Source organism: Cyprinodon variegatus, unplaced genomic scaffold (genome assembly GCF_000732505.1).
Source record: "Cyprinodon variegatus isolate N-32 unplaced genomic scaffold, C_variegatus-1.0 Scaffold248, whole genome shotgun sequence".
In the NCBI taxonomy this organism is placed as follows: Eukaryota; Metazoa; Chordata; class Actinopteri; order Cyprinodontiformes; family Cyprinodontidae; genus Cyprinodon; species Cyprinodon variegatus.
The window spans coordinates 518,455-539,312 of record NW_015150701.1 but is presented as its reverse complement, the minus strand read 5'-3'; the positions used below and the strand labels follow the sequence as shown (position 1 = coordinate 539,312).

Below are 20,858 nucleotides of genomic sequence, written 5' to 3'. Positions count from 1 at the left end.
TGAGGGATGAATAAACCAAAAGACTGACGAGGATCCAGCAAAGAGTAACTGAACAGGAGGTGTATATATGGGAGACAGGAACAATGGGAGGACTAAGCAGCTGATAGGGAGCAGGTGTAGACAGAAGGAGCTAAGGGGACAATAGGGCAACAGAGAATAACTTAAAAAATCAAATCCTGCTTAAATGTAACTCAAAAATGGAAAAAAAAAATAATCATCAAGAAAACACAGAATATCATAAATCAAAGTGTAACTGAGAACTTAAAAAGAAACTTAAACAGAAGTCCAAACTACAAACAACCTGTTTAACAATCTCATTCTCGTCAAACAGAACAAGAGGAAGCAGAGCCCTCTGGGAAAGGTAAGCCTGCTCTGACTGGACAGCTCAAAAACCAGATCCCATCATTTTCAATCAGTTCTGCTTGAATTAAAGCGAATACTCCCAACTGCAGGATAAATCACCAGCATATAAAAAAGGCTTTAAAAGACATTACAAAAATACCACAAATAATACCTAGAAAATTACTTGTAAGTTTAAATGATTTCAAAACCTTTCATGTTTGAATTCCCAACAGCCAGAGTTCACAAGACCCCAGAAAACAAAATATTATTTATATATTTTGTGCATTCTCATCCACTCACTTGGTGAGGTACACCTGTTCAATACGTTTTTAACACCCGTAGCAAATCACAAGGCAGTAACTCTCTGGATTTAGGCGTCTAGACTGGTGAGGAACACAAGCTTCTTGGACTGAGCATCGTAACAGGATAGACGGGATTGAAAGGACTTTGAATATGTCATGGTCGTTGGCGTCAGACGGGCTGGTCTGAGGATTTCTGAAGCTGCTCATCTACTGAGATTTTCACACAGTCATCTCCAGGGTTTACAGGCAATGGTCTCAGTCATGGGTTTTCTTATTGAGGTCAGAAAAGAACAGACAGACTGGTTCAAAATGACAGGGAGACAGCAGCAGCAACAACAGTTAATTGTTTTTTAAGATTGTTTTTTTAACCTTGAAGCAGACAGGCTACATTACAACCAAACACCAAACCATGTTTCCATTCCTGCCAGCTAGGAGCAGGAAGCCAAGGCTTCAGGTCAAATAAGCTTCCCAAAATTGGACAATAGATTGGGAAAATATGATATCTGGTCTATGGAGGCTTGATTTCAGCTCTTATATTCAGATTTTGGTGGGTTACAATTAGCTAAAAAAAAAGATTGTGGATACGTATTGATTTTCAGCGCTTATTCCTGTTTCTCTCTAAGAGAAAGCTGTGGGCTCAGCTATTACTGTATCTAACTGTATGTGCTTTCTTTCATTCCTTTAACATACAAATGGGCTCAGAGCTCATCTGCTCAACTCTCTTTTCCAAACAGAGCCAGCTGAGGAGCTAGCTTACTATTACATTTTCTAACATAGAAATGGTTTATAGATCAGTACTTCTCTGTTTGTTTTATATGTCTGCTTCTCTCTCCTTGAATCCCCAGGCGGCCTCGGCAGATGGCTCCATGTAAGATCGGTGTGAGAGATTGCTGAAGAATAAACGAGTCGATGCAATCAGCTGGTTTTCCTTAGAAAAATTTTAATCAATCTGACTGTGTGATGTGATTGCATTATTTATGTAAAGTTCCTTGAGATGACGTGTTGTGAAATGGAGCTATAAACATATATATAAAAAACAAAGCATGGATTCAATACTCCTTTTCACTGAATATGTCTCAAGCCTTTTCCTTTTATTAACTGTACAGTAGCTTTGTTTGTTTGCCTTTTTGTTTAACAGCTTAACTCTCAAATTGCATTCTCTCATATTATTTAGTCTTATAGTTGTATGTCTTCTCTGTCCTTGTCGCACCAGCTCTAAGGCATTTCTCATCTCATCTTGTATCAACAGGTCCGGCTGCTAGCCCAATCTGAGCCTCTTATTGCCAGCCGAGTATTCTTTAGACTCTATATTCTGTGTATTGCTGCTGACCATGTTCATCCCTTCATGACCTCCACATTACCATCAGACCCAATTTTGGCAAAGAGCTCAAGCCAACTCAGACTGGTTTATTGAACATTACAAAAGCAGATCTAAACGTGATAGAGCCTTTTAGGATGTTGTTAAACAGGAATTGGCATGATATATATGCAGCTGACAAATCTGTAGCAATCACATGATGCTACCATCAAAGCAACACCACTAAAGACTGTTTCTAATACCTAATTAGATCTAAGCAATAAGTTATAGAGCTATTCTAAAGAAAATACTGGGTCCAACACAGCAATGGTAAGTGTCCACTAAGAGTACAGTCATCTTCACACGAATGTATGCAAAAAGTCAGAGTTTATAACACATCATCTGCTTTAAGATCGATCAATTTAACTGATATACAATATTTAACCACTACTTTCTAAGACTTTAAGTCATTTACACTAAATTGAAGTTATAAAATTGTAAAAATGCATGCAGTAACAATTTTTGCTGATGGAAAATAGCGTACATTACGTGTTCCAGTAGCAGTTTTCAGTGCATCCAAGATTCGACAAAGGCATTATTCCAGCACCTAATATCTCTTTTTTAAAGAGACTTCACAACTTATTTCTGTTTTACGGACATTCACAAAGAAGGGATGGATCCAAACTAATACAAACAAAAGGTCTGCAAAGATAATAATTATGAGTGCTGACATGAGTTGTACAGGGGAAGGAAAAGGGCAGCCAAGATCTGTGCAGACACACATTCTGGACACAAAGTCTGTACTTTTACTGTCAAGTTATCGCTGCAGAGCCCTGTTTCAACATACAAGCCATCCCACTGACAGTTTTCCTCCCTCAGGCTGTCAATCTGATAACAGAGTACTCAGAGCAACACCATGTTTATTTGCACCTATATATCCATGTGTTCCTCTTCTGTGTAATCATGCATATATATTATATACATTTCCCTCAGAATGTCTTCAGTCAGAGCAAAGTTGAACCCACGGCCAATTTGCACTAACTGGTTCTGATTGACACCAGCACATTCAGTGTAACAGTAAGGTTTTTCTGACTCCTCACAATGACAGATTTTAGTAAAAATGGCAAATAATTTCAATCTGAAAAAAAGAGTAAAAAAAATAGGATAGGAACAAGACTATGTTCACAATGCAGCTTTTATTGCTCAATTGTGATTCTTTTCTGAAATCTGTTTTGCGTGGTCATTCACATTTCCAAATATATGGGACTTGTAGGTGATCTCCTGTTTTAAATGCATTAGTGTCCTGTATGCGCAGAAGAGGATGTGATGATGTCACAGGTAGAAAGAGCTCTCTGTGTTTGGGAAACCTGGATGGTTAAACTGGAGAACATCTTTTCTTTTCCAACTGGAGAAAGCACATTAACAACACAATCTTTTTAAGATGGAAAAGAAAGAGCCAGGATTATGTTCATTGCGCATAATAGTGATGTTTGTCGAATATTAATGATGTAAAGGTTGGATGAATGTGACCTGGCCCTACACAGGTTGAACTTGAAAAGATCAAGGTCTGTGTTGGTCAGACTGTCATAAAAATATCAGGTTGCATATGGACAAAATAAATCTAATTTGAGTCACTTCAGGCAGCCAGATGAACGTAGCGCAAGATTTAGAGCTCATCTAACATCAGTTTGTCCCTTGAGTTAGGCGGTGCGCCATGAAATTAAAAGCAGCAAACCAATAGCATTAAGACAAGGATCATACTCATGTTTCACTGCAGTAAACCATTTATTCAAGTATTTCCAACTAAGAAAGTATTTACAGTACATTATGTTCACTAGTGCAGGTCTGAGCTCTAAACTCTAAGACAGACTCAGACAGAACAAAGTATATGCATTAGAAACTTCAAAAATCTTCTTTTATTGCTACCCTTTATTCTTCCGTCCGTCTCCGACAGATCTAACCAACATGTAGAGAGAACTGTACAGCTCAACACACACAGTACTGTTTCACACAAGGCAGAAACAATTACAGCCATTTCACATCATTGAAGTTTCTCCCTGTAAAAAAAGAAGAAAACAAAACTCACAGGGGAAACAAAACAGACACTTCTCCAAGATGGTGTTCATGCCAGATCATTGTTGTACAATAAACAATTTCCATGACTACTTCTGCAAAGTCAAAGTAAAGACAACAGAGGATCGGAGCGTGCTTCGGTGGCGCAATGGTTAGCACAAACTATTGAAGGCCTTAGTCCTCCATGTGGCCGGCCCGCTTTTGAATCCGACCTGTGGTGCTTTGCCACATGTCTCTCCCCCTCTCTCATACCCCATTTCCTGTCAGCCAACTGTCCAAACAACGAGCCACTAGTGCCGTTAAAAAAAGGGAATGATGCTCTCTGTAATCACAGTTCAAATGCTGCATTTTAACAAAAGGTGAGCCGAGTATTCCACGTTTTTCCAAGCCGTCATTTTTCCAGTCTTCACCATGATCCTGTCTGACTGGAACAAGAGGTGTTGAGAAGGTCAAAGCTGAGAAACTCTTTACCCCTCACAGAGGATGATGGGGAAATCCACATGAATGCAGGGGTGATCGAGCTTCACCACTCCCTGAAAATGAAATCATTTCCCAATGAACAAATGGATCAGTTCTAGATCAACGGTACCGTATGTCCCCACTCACCTGTGGAATCAAATTCTTCTGGATCCTTTTCAACTTGGACCTTTTTCTGCCATTTTTCGTAACCACCGTCTCCTCATAGAATTCATGGGCTAGATCACCGTCCTCATCATAGTACAAGGAGCTGCCAAACATTAAGATTAAGTATTGAATCATAATGTAAGTAAGGAGGCATTCTAGTAGCCCAAAGTCTTTTATCAAATTTTAAATTATTACTCCTGACTGCTTTTGATCTGCTCCATTATCCCCCTAATAGTAAAAATGATTATTTTTGGCGTCATCAAATAAGTATCATCACCGCTCCCCTCCTTAGCAGGTTGAAATATGAAGACTGGTTAGTATAATGAGCTGCCTGCTGTTCATGGTTCAAAGACTGATCAGGTGTTTTTGACATTTAGAAAAGTAGAAACTCAAGATTAACATGAAAAAAACACCTGGAGAACATCCAACCTGACATGGAAAAATTAGGTAAGAATTGCACTGCTTGGGTCCTTCTGCGGCGCTCAAAAACAACTTAATATAAATATCACAGACTGTTCCAAACTCAGCTTTCCAATTCCATTATTGTTTTACATCTATTTGAAAATATAACATGCTGGCATGTATTTTAGATTTAGGCGAAATATTTCTGCAGCTGGCAGGCTTGGAAAATGGAGAACAGAATAATGAAAAACCAGAGAAGAGAAGAAAGGTAGGACACATACAAGAGAAGGAAGGAAGGAAGGAAGGAAGGAAGGAAGGAAGGAAGGAAGGAAGGAAGGAAGGAAGGAAGGAAGGAAGGAAGGAAGATACTATGATACTATGACTAAAATTGTGATAATGTGACAATGTAATATATCTAATATGCAAAAATAATTTCACATGAATTGATTAAAACATGCCACCCAGAAGACAATAATCAAAAATAGTTCATTAATAATATAAACATTTCTGTACCTCCTCCTGGTAAAAACAAACGGCGTTGCATTTTTGGAACCTTTCAGGCGGGCCACAGACTGTTCGTTTCCATCGGCCCCTGAGTCCCCTCCGCTGCCTGAGAAAGGCCAGGCACCTTTGACTTTGGATCCGCTTCCTCCCATCCTCAGAGATAAGACATTATTTATCTGCAGCTGAAGCTTCCGCCCCTCTCGGTAGCCAGACGCTCTCAGTTTCTCAGCAAGGCCAGGAGCTAGAAAGTTGGAAAAGAGACAAAGAAAAAGACTGTTTCTAATCAGGCATTGGCTGCCTGGTTAGTGTCAGGTACCAGCTGTTTGCTTAGTGACTGCTGACAACCAACCAGATAAAACTCCCAACCAGATTCCTGCTTACACTTTTTCTCATGGTGTTGGCCTAAGGTCATTGTTGCAGCAAGGTTACAAAGTGCTTCTCACTAGGAGATCGCAGCTCAATTAATGGCACTTACTGCCTGTTTTAGAAGCCATTTCTCCATTTTTGTATAACAGCAAGCTGACGTAAAGTGAGAGATTTCTTGGTTGTGTAGTAGTGATACTCTCACTGACAATTTCTCAATTCAAAATCATACTTTTGATTACCTTTTTAGGCTGCAACTAATGATTACTTTGAAAATCTATTAATTTGTTGATTAATCGATTAAGGATCAGATAACCAAAGGTTCCTTAAAATACATTTTTTACAAATTAAACCAGGTGAAACTAAACACTTTTTTACTTGAGGGGTTCTGGATAGAGTATATTGACAGACAAAAAAGATTTTTTTTTTTATCTTAAATGCTATATATTGACATATATTTTTACAATTTTGTATATTTACTGCTCTAAGTGGGTTGCTCTGTCAGCTAAAGGCATGTTTTACAGTCTCTACACTCCATTTAATGATTAATCGATTACTAAATTAGTTGATGATTATTTCAATAATTGATTAATCACAATTAATCTGATTGTTTCAGCCCTTTTTTACAAGTTTTATACATTTTCAAACTTCCAGTTATGTCAAGAGAATTTTGCCTCAAAAGAAATACATATTCCTGCAAACAAACTTGTTCAGCTTCATCTAACAAGTTCTAAGTCTGAAGTAAGATCCATCTGTGGGACAAAGTGTTGAGAAACCCGTCCAGTTATTTCCCTAATCTTTCAAGCCAAAGCTAACCAGAGCAGCCCCCAATCATGTGCTTACATGTATGTACAGAAATAAACCAAATTGTTGGTACCCATCCTTAAGTTAAATAAATGGTCACATAAATAATTTGAATCTGAAAATATAACAATAGTTATTCAATGGAAATTAACATGTTAATTATATATACAAATGTAAAGGAGCTACGCAGCTCCTCGTGCGTGGAATTTTTTTTACAAAGAAACTGAAATGCTTTTAAGTTGAAAGTGAAAGAATTTGAAGCAGCCTCAATGATCTGAAATTGTTTTACTTGATGTTTTTTATGTACCTGTCATTTAATTTATTGTATCTCTGTTTCTTATGTTACTTTGCTGCCTCTTGGCCATGACTCCGTTGAAAAATAGGCAATGGGATTTTTTTTTTCTTGGTTAAATTAGGTTAAAAAAAAAAATGATAGAATTACTGTCCTAAATTGTTATTCTAATATTTTTTCATGTTTAGCACTTGTAAATCTCTGCTTATTCACAAAGAACAGCATATGTTTAGAGGTTTTATGTAATTTTCAGTTTTATTTTCTTTGCCCATACCTTTCTATGATTGGACTTTATAGTTATGCTAGCTTCACCGACAGCTAACATTGTCGGCCACATACAATGACAACCTTAGCCACTTAATTCACAAAGCTAGATAGCTCAAGAAATGTACTAATGAACACATATTTTATTCGGGTTAATGTTCAGCATCTGTAATTTACAATAAAATCCGCTTCAGTAGCAGTGAACCCACAGTCTGGATTGTTAGCTTTAGCTACTGACGCATATTAGCTTCGACGGCTAAAAAAGCGTCGTTATAAACGGAGCAGCTTAACCTTTGATACGAAATTCCTCACTTCTCATGCACCCAAATACAGCTTGAAATATCTCACCTCATAATGTGTCGTTAAGTCGACAAATGGAGTCATAACTGCCAGCTGTATAGCCAGTAGCAGTAAGATAGAGTGAAGCGATCAGCTGATCTCAGACCAGCTGACGTCACACCGAGCTTCACCTATCAGGTGGATCAGTTCAGTTTTCTATAGTGCCAATTCACAACAATTCATCCAGATCATACAGTCAAATTGGTCCAAAGTTTTCTAAGGAAAACCAGTTGATTTCATCGACTCAGATGCAATCCCTCACACTAAGCATGCTTGTTGTGACAGTGGAGAGGAAAAACTCGCTTTTAACAGGAAGAAACCTCCAGCAGAACCAGGCTCCGTGTGAGCGGCCATCTGCCGAGGCCGACTGGGGTTCCTCTCACTTTCAGGCATTTTATTTATCCAATATTTCAAATTGGCACAAACTGTAAAGTGGTAATTAAAATTTACCTAAACATGTTTTTTTTTCTCCTTTCAGCACCTAATAGAAAATGTTATTGATACCGTAATTTTCTTAACACTAATTTTCTAACACTATAAAAAGCAGAGTGACGTTTTTCCTCACAGAACCAACCGCACGAATATACAGATCCAAACTGGCTCGTCATCAATTTACAGTTGTTAAGGTAATTAATGTAAAGATAAAATTGTTTTATGATATTTATGGTTTTACAGTAAATCATTAAATCACTAAAAGGCAAACCTTTCTATGCTTAGAAGGTTAAACCATTTTCCAACCAAGTACCAGATCATCCATGCTGAAATCAATAAGACGAAAAAAAGCCTATTAATTTTACCGCCATATTTCATAATGGCAGAGCATAGATTATATTTGATCTTGTGATTTCAAGTGAAATAAAAAAGTAATCTCTATAGCTTTTAGAAACTTTGTAATGCCCCCATTTTAACTGAGAATGCATGCATACTTGTGAAAAAAATAAATAAAAATTCACCATCTTTAAGTCATATCTGAAAACAAAAACCATTGCTGCTTAGGTTTTTATGTATATATCTTTTAATAAAATGCTGTGTACATCTGCCAAACATTCTGCTACATTTGAAACTGTGCATAGACTGAAGGAAACGTGAACAGCGGACAAACATTTTGGCAATTAGCAGAACAAATATATCATGGATATGAAAGACGTGACAGTTCAAAAAACAAGTAAAGCAACAGTCATTCGCAGATCCACTCATCTAGAGTGACTTGTAGCACAGCTCTGACATTCATGATAACATACAAATGTCCATACGCCAGTCATACTCAAAGTGATCCCTAAGTAAAGAGTTGCACCCATCAGGGGTGTAGAGTGGACATGGCAGCACTTTGGACTCGGGTGCGGTGAAAATTCAAATACCTTTCAGCTATTAAGAAGTAAAATTGAATAATTAATGTTTACATATGTTGAGAAAATCTAAAATTTTTAGGACATCTGAAATGACAAAAATATATATATATATATTTTATTGAATAATTAATGTTTACATATGTTGAGAAAATCTAAAATTTTTAGGACATCTGAAATGACAAAAATATATATATATATATTTTAACCCTTCTCGCCAATTAGGTTGAAGAGTAATAGCTGAGGTACAGAATAATCAGATGGCACCCATTTGGTGTAAACATTACAACCACTGTCCTATCTGCCAGTCTTCCATCCACTTAACTCATTCTCTCAGGCACATCAGACTCTCCAGGTGTAAGGCACTTCTCAACTCTCGCATCATTTCACACGTACATACGCGCTAGCTCTTTCTCTCCCAGTTTGCGCCCTATCTCACTCTCTCGTTCATCCAAGAGGTGTTGTTTTTTTCTGTTTCTTTCTCCAGAGTCTTTGCATGCAGCAGTGACTGGTCGCAACCAGCCAGGAGCAGCACAGCAAACTCCGAGCACAGAGTTGTTTCAGCCTGGGGTTGAGCCGGACAAAGCCTCCAGCATCTTGGTGCGAGCCAAAGTATATCTTTTCACAATCTGCTTGACGTGTTCCTCTTCTTCACGCTGAAGGATGAGCAGGAAGTTCTTCAGCTCAGGCATGGAGAAAGCGTGCCACTGCAAAAGGGAAAAACAGATCAATGACTAAGATTCATTCAAATCAGGGAATGGAAGTTTTGCTTTAGCGTTGATACAGGTTTCTGATGTACTGTAGAGCCTTCACTTACATTAACTTCACCAGTTTCATTTTCTTTGAGAACAAAACTGAGGACCTTCTCATTGGGCCCCGCATTCAGACGTAAACGGAGCGGCCGTTCGCCATCAGAGAGCTTACGAAGATAAACTGGGGAAGCAGAGAGGAGAATTATTTTTTTTTCTTCGGGAACAAAATGGGATCCAAGATCAGATTTCCATTTTTATATGAAGAAGCAGTACCTTGGTCATGGCGCTCGCTGCGCTCAAACAGTGCAAATTTGCCGGGATTGTCCACCACTGTGAACTTCTTCAACAAAGCCTCAATGACCTCACGAGCAGACGTACGGGAGCTTATGTGCAAATGCTTGGAGGCATCCTTTGGCAGGTAGAAGGAGGTGCGGCGCTTCACTCCGCTGGCTCGCCTCCCTCCAGCATCAGGACCTCCTTTCTTTGGTGCTGGAACTGACACAGGCCGTGCTAGCTTGAATTGTACCTTCACAAAACCAGTGTAGGACCCATCCTTGTTCTGTTCAAGAAATATAGCGTGTTATACCAACAGCAAAAAAAATAGTGCTTCTCTCCTAAAATGAATGGATTAAGTTAAATTAAGTACCCACCATGTTCATGAACAGATTGCTATTGATCTGGGAGTTGTATTCCTTCACTTTCTGCAGAATTTCAGCAGTAGTCCATTCTGGTTTCCCATGTTCGACTTGTTCGTCCTGAAAGGAGCAATGCAGTTACATTAATGAAGCACCAGGTGGCAGCGTTTCTCTCTAATGCACCGATTTTAGTGCATAATATATAACTAAGAAGAAATTAAAGCAAACGTTTTTTTCTCCATTTGACCTTTTCTAACCATTTTTAAAAATCATTTTACTAAAACTCTAAAAGAAATATCAAAAGTAAAGACAAAAATATTAATTTAGTTTTTTTTTTAATCATAAGGAATTGGGTATATAAAACATTATTCTACTGCCGTTGTTCCTTGGGTGTATATCTATAAGAATGTTTTATTGGTCTTATTTATATTATGTTGTATTTGAAGTTGCTGATACATGTTAGCATAAACAAATGTCATAATAGAAAAATGAAAAGAATGAAAAATTATACAATGAATGCAATAGAAGGATATAGGAAAACAAGTCTTTTTTAATTGCATAAAATGTTTAAAAGATTAATGCTAATGTTTCTGGACATAAGATATTAAATCTGTCGCGCCGAGGTTTTTGACAACAAGTTAATGAGATGTAACTATCTTAATATGTTATGATTGTTTTCCCCACAGACTGGTTGCATCAGACCCAACTTCCTGACAACACAGCTAAGGCAAACATGATGATGTCAGCTCTGACCAGTGCTGCTCTGCTCCTCTGTTCTCTCACTGTAGGGCTAAAGGGAGGAGCAAGGGAAGTAGGCAGGGAGGATGAGGAAGAAAGGAGGGGGAAATAATTTGCAGCTGTGCAATGACTGCGGCCAACGGCATTGCATTCCTCAGCTTGGTATTCATGTAAAAATAGCCAACCCCCACCCTCCCGAACTTTCAGACTCCCACATGTGAGAGACAAAGCTATCCCTTGTTTCAAAGCCACTTTCTATTAGGTCAGCTGCCTGACAAACCACACACACCTACAGTCATGTTGCAGTCATGCACATTTGGCCTCCAGCAAAGAGATGACCAGTAGCCTAGTTTGGCCTTAACTGGCAGCAGATTCCCTCCATTTGTATCATACCGGATTTATCAAGTATTAGTAAAACCTTAGACTTAAGAGATAAAAACAAAACCAATTTAATTAGAGATCCACTAAATATATTCTTTCCTAACAGTAATTATTTTTGTTTCGATTACTGAAATCCTCTGATTTTGTGCAGAATAATTTTTACCAAAAATTATTATTTTAGGCCAACGTAGTGTTTCATTTCAATTTTTCTCTGCACTACCCACTAACAAAGTTTGAATGGCCTGAGTCTATTTTTGCAGGACTTTACTGTAACTTGTGTGTGAAAAAGTGACCAATACGATATGCATGCATGAATCTGCAAGCTAGACGGAACTCTCGTGTCCCGTCTATGTGGTCTCAAACCCTCTTTAAGCTTACCACCGCCACCTAAAGCACGGGAGTGAGAAATTTAGTTTCTAGTTCTTGTTAAATGCAGTGTGACCAAATTTCAGTGCCTCTGCAATTAGAAAGTTTCTTTTAGTAAAATTGCAGGTATATTGCAAAAGTAATTAACTACCAGACACTATTCTGAAAGTTCTTTTTAATGGTAAACTAAAATGAAATGTGCTGCAAAAAAACCTACAAGATATTAAATCAGCACAGCGAATATTAAAAAAACCTACGCATACTGTCAATCTTTTTCTTCTTCTTTTAAATCCTTTATACGCATAAAAATTGTGGTATTACTGCTTCAATTAATTGGGAGAATTGGTAAATTCTGATCTGTGGTGGATTAATTTGTGCATCACCTTTCACTTTAAAATAAGATTCAAATTTCAAATTATAATCTTTGTTTGTTGAAGAATTAGCAGAAATCTGTAGCTCATAGATCAATGGTCCCAATCCTTAGATGGAGCGTAATGGATTCAGAATTAGAATGTTGCTTTTAATTATTCAATAAATCAATGAATCGGTGGGAACCAATATTTTTGCTGCATAGAAGATTTAGAATACATAAAATTGTGCCTCCACATGCCCCCATAAGGTGTGTCACACAAACAGAACCTGGTTTAGCCAACATCATAAAAATGGCTTCTGCAAAACTTGATGGTGCAGTATGTGTACTGTAAACTAGATCTGCTTCTCACTAAAAACAAATCAGACACCTCTATGCAGGTGTGTGACTAAAAGACAGATAATGATCAAAACCAAGTGATTCCATGAGTCACTTTGAATTGTGAAATTTGTCAAAAACCAGAGAGGAGAGCCAGTAATGAATGGTGGGTGTTGTGCTGGAAACATGAGAAGCAAATGTGCGTCATACGAGCAGAACATCTGGGGGGGATTTCAACAAGACTTAATCTACTGGCCTCCAAGTGTAATAACGAAAAAGAAAGAAAAACTTCAGTAAGACTTCATTGAATGCTGGGTAGGTTAAAAAAAAAGAGAAGCCAAAACGAAGTTTTGGGTGCAGTTTCCAGATAATAGAGGAAGCAGAACTCCACCCAGAACAGGAAACTTGTTTGGCAATAATCACGCCTGCTTTAGTTCCCTGGAGCAACACCTGTTTTTTATTTTTAAGGTAGAGGGAACAGGTTGCCGTTATTTACCCTGTCAACAAAATGTTTAATTGCGAATTTGTCTCATTCTTAGCAGAAAACTGTAATAACGCGAGAGTTCACCACCCAACCCTGAGCTCACTTCCCCTTTTCAAAAACACTTTTAATGCGTCTAATAAAAAGTGCCGTATTGTTTCCGCAACTAATTGTCTTTCCAACTCACCTTCTTAACCTTGTCCGCATCAGTAGCGGTGGGTTTTTTAGTTTTGGGGAAGAAGGATGTCCGGGCGGTGAAATATTGCTCGAACTCAGAGTCGCAGTCCTCCTCGCTGCAGTAGCCGCTGCTGGTGGAGCTGCCCCAGCTCATCTCGAATGACGGAGTCTTATCGGAGCTGTTTGCCATACTTCTTACCGCTTCGAGTCTAAAGTTATTATTAAAACTAAACTTTATACGAACTTCTATGTCACTTCTGAATGAGAGCGAATCTGACTTAGCAACACAAAATTAGCTGAAGAAAGGCGCCTCGGCTAAATGACGGTATCTAAACTAGCTCTGTCCCTATGAATGCTCAGAAACAAACCGCGCAGTCTCACCCAGCTTTTCCACTCCCTCTTCCTCTCTGAACTACCGGCCACGTTTCCAGTGTGTGTAAAACAGGATGTATGGAGCTCTGGGCTCCGCCTGCCGCGCTTCCTCCCCCCCACCGAAGAGGTCCCTCCCTGACCGTTGGTTTCTGGTTCAGAAATACACAAACCACCAGAGAGGCTCGCGATTGGACGGCAACACCAAACCGGAAATACCCCTCATCCATAATCTGATGAAACTAAATTTACTTATTTTGTATAATTGTTTTGATATGCCTTGTGATACTTTGATTCTTCAATAAAAAAAATCTGATGAAACAAATTTGGTATCATCTCTGTAAATCAGAATATAATATAAAACAAACCTACTTCAAGTAATTTATAACATAAAGCAAGAGGCTGAATATTTTACAGATTCATTCAATATTTTACATTATTCCTTTCAAGTTTACATAAGGCTAAATAAATCTGTTTTAACAGAAATGTGATGTTCTTCACCATCAATGGGAGTATGCTATAGAACAGGGGTCGTTAACGTTTTCCAGGCCAAGGATCCCCAAAATGAGAGATGGAGCAAGGACCCCCTAATTGTGTTATATCAAACTGGTCCTTTAGTCACTCCATTACATACAGAGTAATGTAAGGGAAGTAATTTCTCCCTGGGATTATTAAAGTATTTCTGATTCTGATTCCTGGTTGATGGAACAGGTGTTTTGAATGAAACGGTGCCCAGCTTGAGAGAGCTCCTGTGTGTCGCTGAATGTGTGTATTGACGACTGAAAGACATCTTCAGCTTCCATTTATCTGTTGAATTCATGTTAATGTATATTTAAACACATTTCAGTTAGTGGAAAAAAATTGCAGAGGGGAATATAAAAAAAAAAAGTCTAATCAACCAAAACTTTTGCGACCCCCATGCTGTACCTCCTTGGACCCCCTAGGGATCATGGACCCCCTGTTGAAGACCTATGCTATAGAAGATAATAAGCAACAACCTTCATTCCGACTGTCCGTTTAAAGATTGATGTTCATCTAATTACGTTTTGGGGTCAGTTTTAGTGGAAGGAAGAAAAACAAGCTGTAAAACTGCCTACAAGCAAAAGTGGACTGAAACTCCAAGGGGACTGAAGAGAAAACCAATTAAATTGTTTAAGGGGAATCACTGAGCATGGACTGAACAGAGCTTTCATAATCAGATTATATAGTAGACGATTCCAAGACATGAGCTAAAACTGTCATGTTTCTTGTGTTATTAGCTACTTTGGAACTGGATACGGTCAAAGCATCTTGACAAGGCTTTCCTCTGCTACTAATTTTAATTTTCCAGCATGACTTGTCACTTGCTGATACTGACAATACCTGCTTCATTGACCATTGTTTCAGACTGGAAACTGGAGCGGAAGAACCAGGTTAAAGCAACACCACTTCCTGATGCCCTCAGCAGATGTACAGGCTGCAGATCCACCTCCATGCAATGCTGCATTGATGCAGTCTTTCTTTGAAAAAATAGTTTATATACTGAACAGAATACGGACATACGTTCCAGTAGGTCAATGTTTCTACATTAAATATCCATGTTTTAATGTTCTTATGCAAAACCTGAATTAAACATAATCTAATGAACATTTTAAGGCTTTTCTAACTGTAAACTATTATTAACAGTTTAAATAACCGGCTCTGTATCCTGCCCTTGAAATGAACTCATACATTTTTATTTTTAAATATATCCTATTAGATGCAACAGCACTTTAAGACATTTTCTTATAGACATAATATTTCATTCTAGTAAACAAAAAGTTAATACATAAATATGCCACACTGTGTGTTAAAATAACTGACATTCTTAACTTAATGCTATTAAAATATATAAAAGTTCTTTAAATTAGCGAACCATTTGAAATCTATTCAATTGACTATATTTTTCCTCTACCCCAGATTGATTTGAAACCAAAGCTTTGACATCCCCCCCATGGGGGAGGGGTTTGCTGCAGCCCCATCCTCCTCCTCCTGCTCTCCCTCCCTGCTGAATGTCATGTGATGATGGGAGTTCCCGCTACCACACACAGTTTGATTAGCATGTGAATTGTATAACCCAAATTTAAAAAATGCACACAGCCATTCATTTATACCACACCCGTTATACAATTCAAGCTTTAAAAGAATAAATAAACCATTCTGTTTAAAAAGAAGCAGTGGAGGTCCCACCCACAGCTCTTAAGCTGCATCAAGGAATAGTTAAAACCTGATTTTTTAAAAAGCACTTCTGTCTAATTTGCCAGTTTTAAAGCTACAAATTTAGAGCTTTACAGTAAGGAACTGAGAGGTGTTGTCAAGAAAAGAAATACAACCAAAATGTTTGAACAGGGAAGTCAGAAGAACGGAGTACCTTTTTTAAGTTTCAGATATAAATGCGTAAAAGCTGCATTCCCAGTTCAGGGGGTCAGAGAAACCTCACTAGTCTAGGTTTTAATTTGAACATAAAAATACTTTGAAAGGCAACGCCTGAGCTTCGCTGGTTTGCTGTGTTTGAATACAGTCGACTCAGAAAACATGCCAATTTCTTGCTCCAATGCAAAATCGGTGAAACAGCACACGTGAAAGGTGCTCTTTCATAGTTACTGAAATCAGTTTCAACTGGTATATGACCAATCCAGCCATCACAGGACATCTCTTTACTGTTTATTTTTCCTTTCAATTCCTCATGCCATTGAAGGAGCAATAAGTAATAATGACAGTGGACTCCTCTTGATGCGGAGGAGAGGCGGCTCTGCTCCGAGCCTCTCCCAGATGACTGAGCTCCTCACCCTATCTCCAAGGGAGACTGCAGCCACCCTGTGGAGAAAACTCTTTTCGGCCGCTTGTATCCGGGATCTCATTCTTCCTGACTATAGGTGAGTGAGGACAGTAGACCGACCAGTAAATCAAGAGCTTTGCCTTTTAGCTCAGCTCTCTTTTCACCTCAACAGATCGATGCAGCGTCTGCATTATAGCAGCAGCCGCACCGATCCGTCTATTGGTCACCTGCTTCTTTCTCCTTTTACTCATGAACAGAACCCCAAGATACTTGAACTCCTCCACTTGAAGCAGGAGTTCTCTAAGACAAGCCACCTTTTTCCAGTTGAGAACCATTGCCTTGGACTTGGAGGAGCTGATTCTTATCGCAGCTGCTTCACAAATTGAATCTTACATCGCCCCAGTGCATGCTATAGGTCTTGGCCGGAGGAAGCCAGCACTGCCACATCATCGGCAAAAAGTAGGAACAAAATCCACAGGTTGCCAAACCAGATCTTCAGCCCTTATAGGAGCTGAGCCTAGAAATCCTGTCCATAAAGGTATGAGCAGCACCAGAGACAGAGGGCAGCGGTGCTGGAGTCCATTATGCATCATTTATAGCTAAAACTTCCAAAAAATATAAATTATTTATGTGAAGATGCAGGGTCTTCATTTTTTATTATTAACAAGTCACATGTCAAAAAATTGATCAAAATATGCCATCAGTAATCTGTGATTTGATGATTTTCAAAAAGCCGAAGATAAACAGTTGTTTTGAAAATTAAATCAGCCTAGTGGAATCATAAAAAAAATAAAATTTGTTAGGAAGGTATTTGGTGAGAATAGCCAGGTTTATCAACATGACTTTAAATTTTTATTTCCATAACATTGAGGATAAATTCAATCTTTTTGGCTGGATCCAGATTATTTGATCTGATTCCTGTTTATCTTATCCTTGAACCACAGCAGCTGTATTGTGGCTGCCGGCACGTGAAGATGAGCTTATTGTTCATCTCCTAATGCCTCCATTGGTATGAAATCAAATCCTTGTTTTAAAGCTTGCTTAATTTCTAGTCAAGATTTATTGAATAACCATACAAGTCTTAAAGAAGCCAAACACAATTTTTTCAGTATTCTCTGATTGAGTTGTGTTTAATCCCACCCAGCAGTTCAATCCAGTGGTACGCCAGACGCCTTCCCTGCGAGAGGTAGAGAGGACCGCCTGGTTGGCTGAGAGCGGCCGAGGCGCGCTGGAGCAAAAAAGCTTGAAATTCTTTTAAAAATGAAGTGGAATCACAATAAGCAGAGTAGATATTTAACAAATCTACTTTGATGACTCAAAACATCTTAACAGTTTATTTTGGGTCACAGAAAGCTGATTATTTCAACTTTTATGCTCAATTTTTGTCACCCTCTTTATTGATGTCTGAGCTTGACCCTTTTGACCTGCACTGAATCATGGGAAATGATGGGAAATCACAGAAAATACCCTAGTTGCATCTTTCACATCAGCTAAAAGTTAGTTGGCGTTATAGGATCATCAATGGACAGTAATCGGTATAGAAAAACCTTAAAAGATGCAGCCCCTGAATTGGGACAAAACCCATTTTTGGTCCTCTTCCCTCGCTGGTTTCCATGTTTGCAGGCTGCTTCTCTCTAGCTAACATAAAATAAGAAATGTTGCACTCTGGTTTGGCAACACTTGGCATGCTCATGTGATTAGGTGAATAACAAGTAAGTAAACAGACTACACACAGTTTAGCCAAACGGCAAACCAGTCCGTAAACACTAACCCTAAGTTTGCACGTTCCAGTGGAGTGTCTCCCACCAAAAAGACCTTTTTGAAAAATCGGTTGATAAACTATTTATGAAAAAAAAAATCTATAAGGAGAAATAATGTTATATTTTAACATGACCTTGTTTCTACCATGATGGAATAAAAATTTTAGTTACAGACAAAGAGTTCAGAAACTCTTCCCTCCCCCACCTGTTTCTGAGCACTGCTGCTCTTCAAGCTCAAAGGATGGTTTTGGATTTTCTCTTGTTTTCTCAAATGATCAAAGTCATTCTTGCAGCAGAGAAAATAGCTGCTGGGTTGTCTTTTTTTGTTTGTTTGTTTTTTAATATAAGTACTAATGATTCAAGTTTTACTTTTGAAAATTGTTTTACAACTTATAGTTGTTAACAATGTTATTTAAAAAAAAAAACTGCCATTTTAATCTAAATGAGAGAAAATATGAACAATATTTAACAGATTCCAAAAACAGTTTGCTTGTTTTGCTGTTACTTGTTTTATTTTAAGTTTACATAAGTGGACATCAGCAACAGGATTTCCTGGTATTACAAAATTATTCTTATTACCTGAAGTAAAAGTATTTTTATTGATTTGAAAAACATTGAAGTATGTTTAATATTTTTGATTTAAAGAAATGCTCACGTTATCTATTGTGCAACACCCTTACTGTAGAGGCTAACCTAACTGGTGTTAGAACCGAGCAGAACCAGTATGATTAAATTTATTCCATCTAGGCAGTATTTTTTGCAACTAGCTTTATCATTTTCAACCCTTTGTGTGTATTTGTCCTAAAATCAGAAGTGGAAAAAAAACACAGGTAGTAGAGTAAACACATTGGTGCTTCATTGTTAGAACCAGTAGGATGCAAGGTAATGTGGTTTGATGCACCTTGAATATGAAGTAGAAATAATCTAAAAATGTTATAGATAGCAGGAGTCAGTGTGTACTGGCTGTAAACTCAAATGTAAAATATATATGTTTAAGTGTAAGTATACAGAGGTCATATATTTGTTTTTGTACCATAAGTATAAAGTAGGAAAAATCGCTTTACTTTTACTATTTTTGGATTTTGTGGTTGTATTTGAGAAAGCACCTCTTCCTGTTTTGTTTTTACAACAGAAACAAAAAAAAACTGATACAACAGAATATTAAATGGAAAAAGATGATGTAATAAGGGAAAACACGCTTAGCAATAAAAGAAAAACTAGAAAGTAGTTCAGCAGATTCCCGATAGTCTCTAATCTGAATTTCAAGCAAACGAAGCCTAAGAAAAAAAACAAAAAAACATCACTACTTTATTTCAAATGACCTTGTTCTTCTTCACCATTACCTGCATCTAAACTTTCTGGAAACAGTGTTTCAAATACTCAAGCATTTCCCCACAGGTTTCATTTCAGACCCAGATTTTTGCATAAGGTAACATTTGGAAACCAACTTATCAAACAACTGACTTCTCTTTCTACAGCTGTTGCTGTGTATTGCAAACTAGGTGGAAATGCAGCTTTTAAAAAGAACATGTTGGTCCATTTTCAGTTAAATAAGTTGAATATGATTTTTATTGCTAAAGGTCAGTAAAGGTGCAGTTAACTTGTTTTTTTAGAGAAGTCCTCCTGAAATAGCCATAAATGAGGAGAAAAGGTGCCGCTGAGTTTCTGTTCTGCCTGTGGGCAGAGCTAACTTCCAGTTACAATGCTTCGTAATTCAGTGCAAGACAGCTTACCACATTCGTGTCTGTCTCTATGGTGTGCTCCACAACAGTTGTGAGGTCCGCCGCCGAGCCACGCTCCCAGCTGCAGTCCAGCTGAATCAGGGCACGGCAGCGGTAGTGGCATGTAAACCTGCAGTCTGAACATTCAGAAAGTTACAAAGGTTAGGGCAGATGCAGCTAAAAATATGGAAACATCAAAACAGATAATCGGGTAATTGTTGTTACAGGGTTATCTCAGGACTTTACGATACCAGCAGAACCAGTTTCTGATAAAGGCAGGGAAAACCAAGGAGTAGGGTGGAGGACTTTCACAGGTACAGAATCACCCCACTGACAATGGTGAACAGGGAGGGGACACTGAGTACTTATAAGTACCTGGGTGTTTGCCTAAACAGTAAACTGGACTGGACTTATAACAGTGACGCTGTCTACAAGAAGGGTCAGAGCACACTGCTGAGGAGACTGAGGTCTTTTGGAGTGCAGTTGGCACTCCTGAAGACCTTCTGTGACTCTGTTGTGGCATTAGCCATCGTCTATAGAGCTGTCTGTTGGAGTAGTGGCTTATCTGTAGCTCTGTGGTTGGACTCAGTGCAGGTGGTGGGAAACAAAAGGACTGTAACTAAATTAACATCCATGTTAGATAATGTCACCCACCCCATGCATGAACCTGTTATGGAGAGTTCTTCAGTGGCAGAATGCTTTACGATAAATGCACAAATGAGTGTTATCACAGATCCTTCCTCCCACAAGCTGTAAGACCATATAACCATCACTGCACCAAACAACCTTATAAGGTTTAGAATCAAGATTACATTTACACAGTTCCTTTCTCAGTCACTTTAAATAACATACTGCTGACATTTTGCACATTTTGGCACATCTGTATTGTTTCTGCTATTTCTATACTCAGTTTATTAGTTATCTTTCCTTCTTTTACTGACTACGCTTTATTTATATTTACAGCATCTTCTCTCACTGTACAGCATTTGCACTTCTATTTCACTTCACTGCACTTCTATTTCACTATATATATATAAATAT

The 20,858-nt window shown here is 38.2% G+C and overlaps 2 protein-coding genes across 3 annotated transcripts in view; both read right to left on the bottom strand.

The window, feature by feature from the left end:
• Nucleotides 1-3,716: 3,716 nt before the first annotated feature.
• On the bottom strand, nucleotides 3,717-7,771 carry tusc2 (tumor suppressor candidate 2). The gene is made up of 4 exons (XM_015382047.1): nucleotides 7,616-7,771; nucleotides 5,554-5,785; nucleotides 4,621-4,741; nucleotides 3,717-4,547 (listed from the first exon to the last, which is right to left on the bottom strand). Exons 2-4 carry the CDS (start codon nucleotides 5,694-5,696, stop codon nucleotides 4,482-4,484), a joined length of 330 nt encoding a protein of 109 aa, XP_015237533.1. The 5' UTR covers nucleotides 5,697-5,785; nucleotides 7,616-7,771; the 3' UTR covers nucleotides 3,717-4,481.
• A 1,652-nt stretch (nucleotides 7,772-9,423) lies between these two features.
• rassf1 (Ras association (RalGDS/AF-6) domain family member 1) overlaps nucleotides 9,424-20,858 on the bottom strand; it is a 15,780-nt gene continuing 4,345 nt past the window's right edge. The window contains exons 3-8 of one of the 2 annotated variants that reach the window (XM_015382095.1): nucleotides 19,830-19,954; nucleotides 13,181-13,371; nucleotides 10,355-10,459; nucleotides 9,978-10,263; nucleotides 9,770-9,885; nucleotides 9,424-9,659 (exon numbers count right to left, since the gene is read on the bottom strand). In XM_015382095.1, the coding sequence (XP_015237581.1) occupies nucleotides 9,513-9,659; nucleotides 9,770-9,885; nucleotides 9,978-10,263; nucleotides 10,355-10,459; nucleotides 13,181-13,371; nucleotides 19,830-19,954 (970 nt within the window). In that variant the 3' untranslated portion in view covers nucleotides 9,424-9,512. The remainder of the gene's footprint in view (nucleotides 9,660-9,769; nucleotides 9,886-9,977; nucleotides 10,264-10,354; nucleotides 10,460-13,180; nucleotides 13,372-19,829; nucleotides 19,955-20,858) is intronic. The other variant, XM_015382094.1, reaches the window with a different exon arrangement.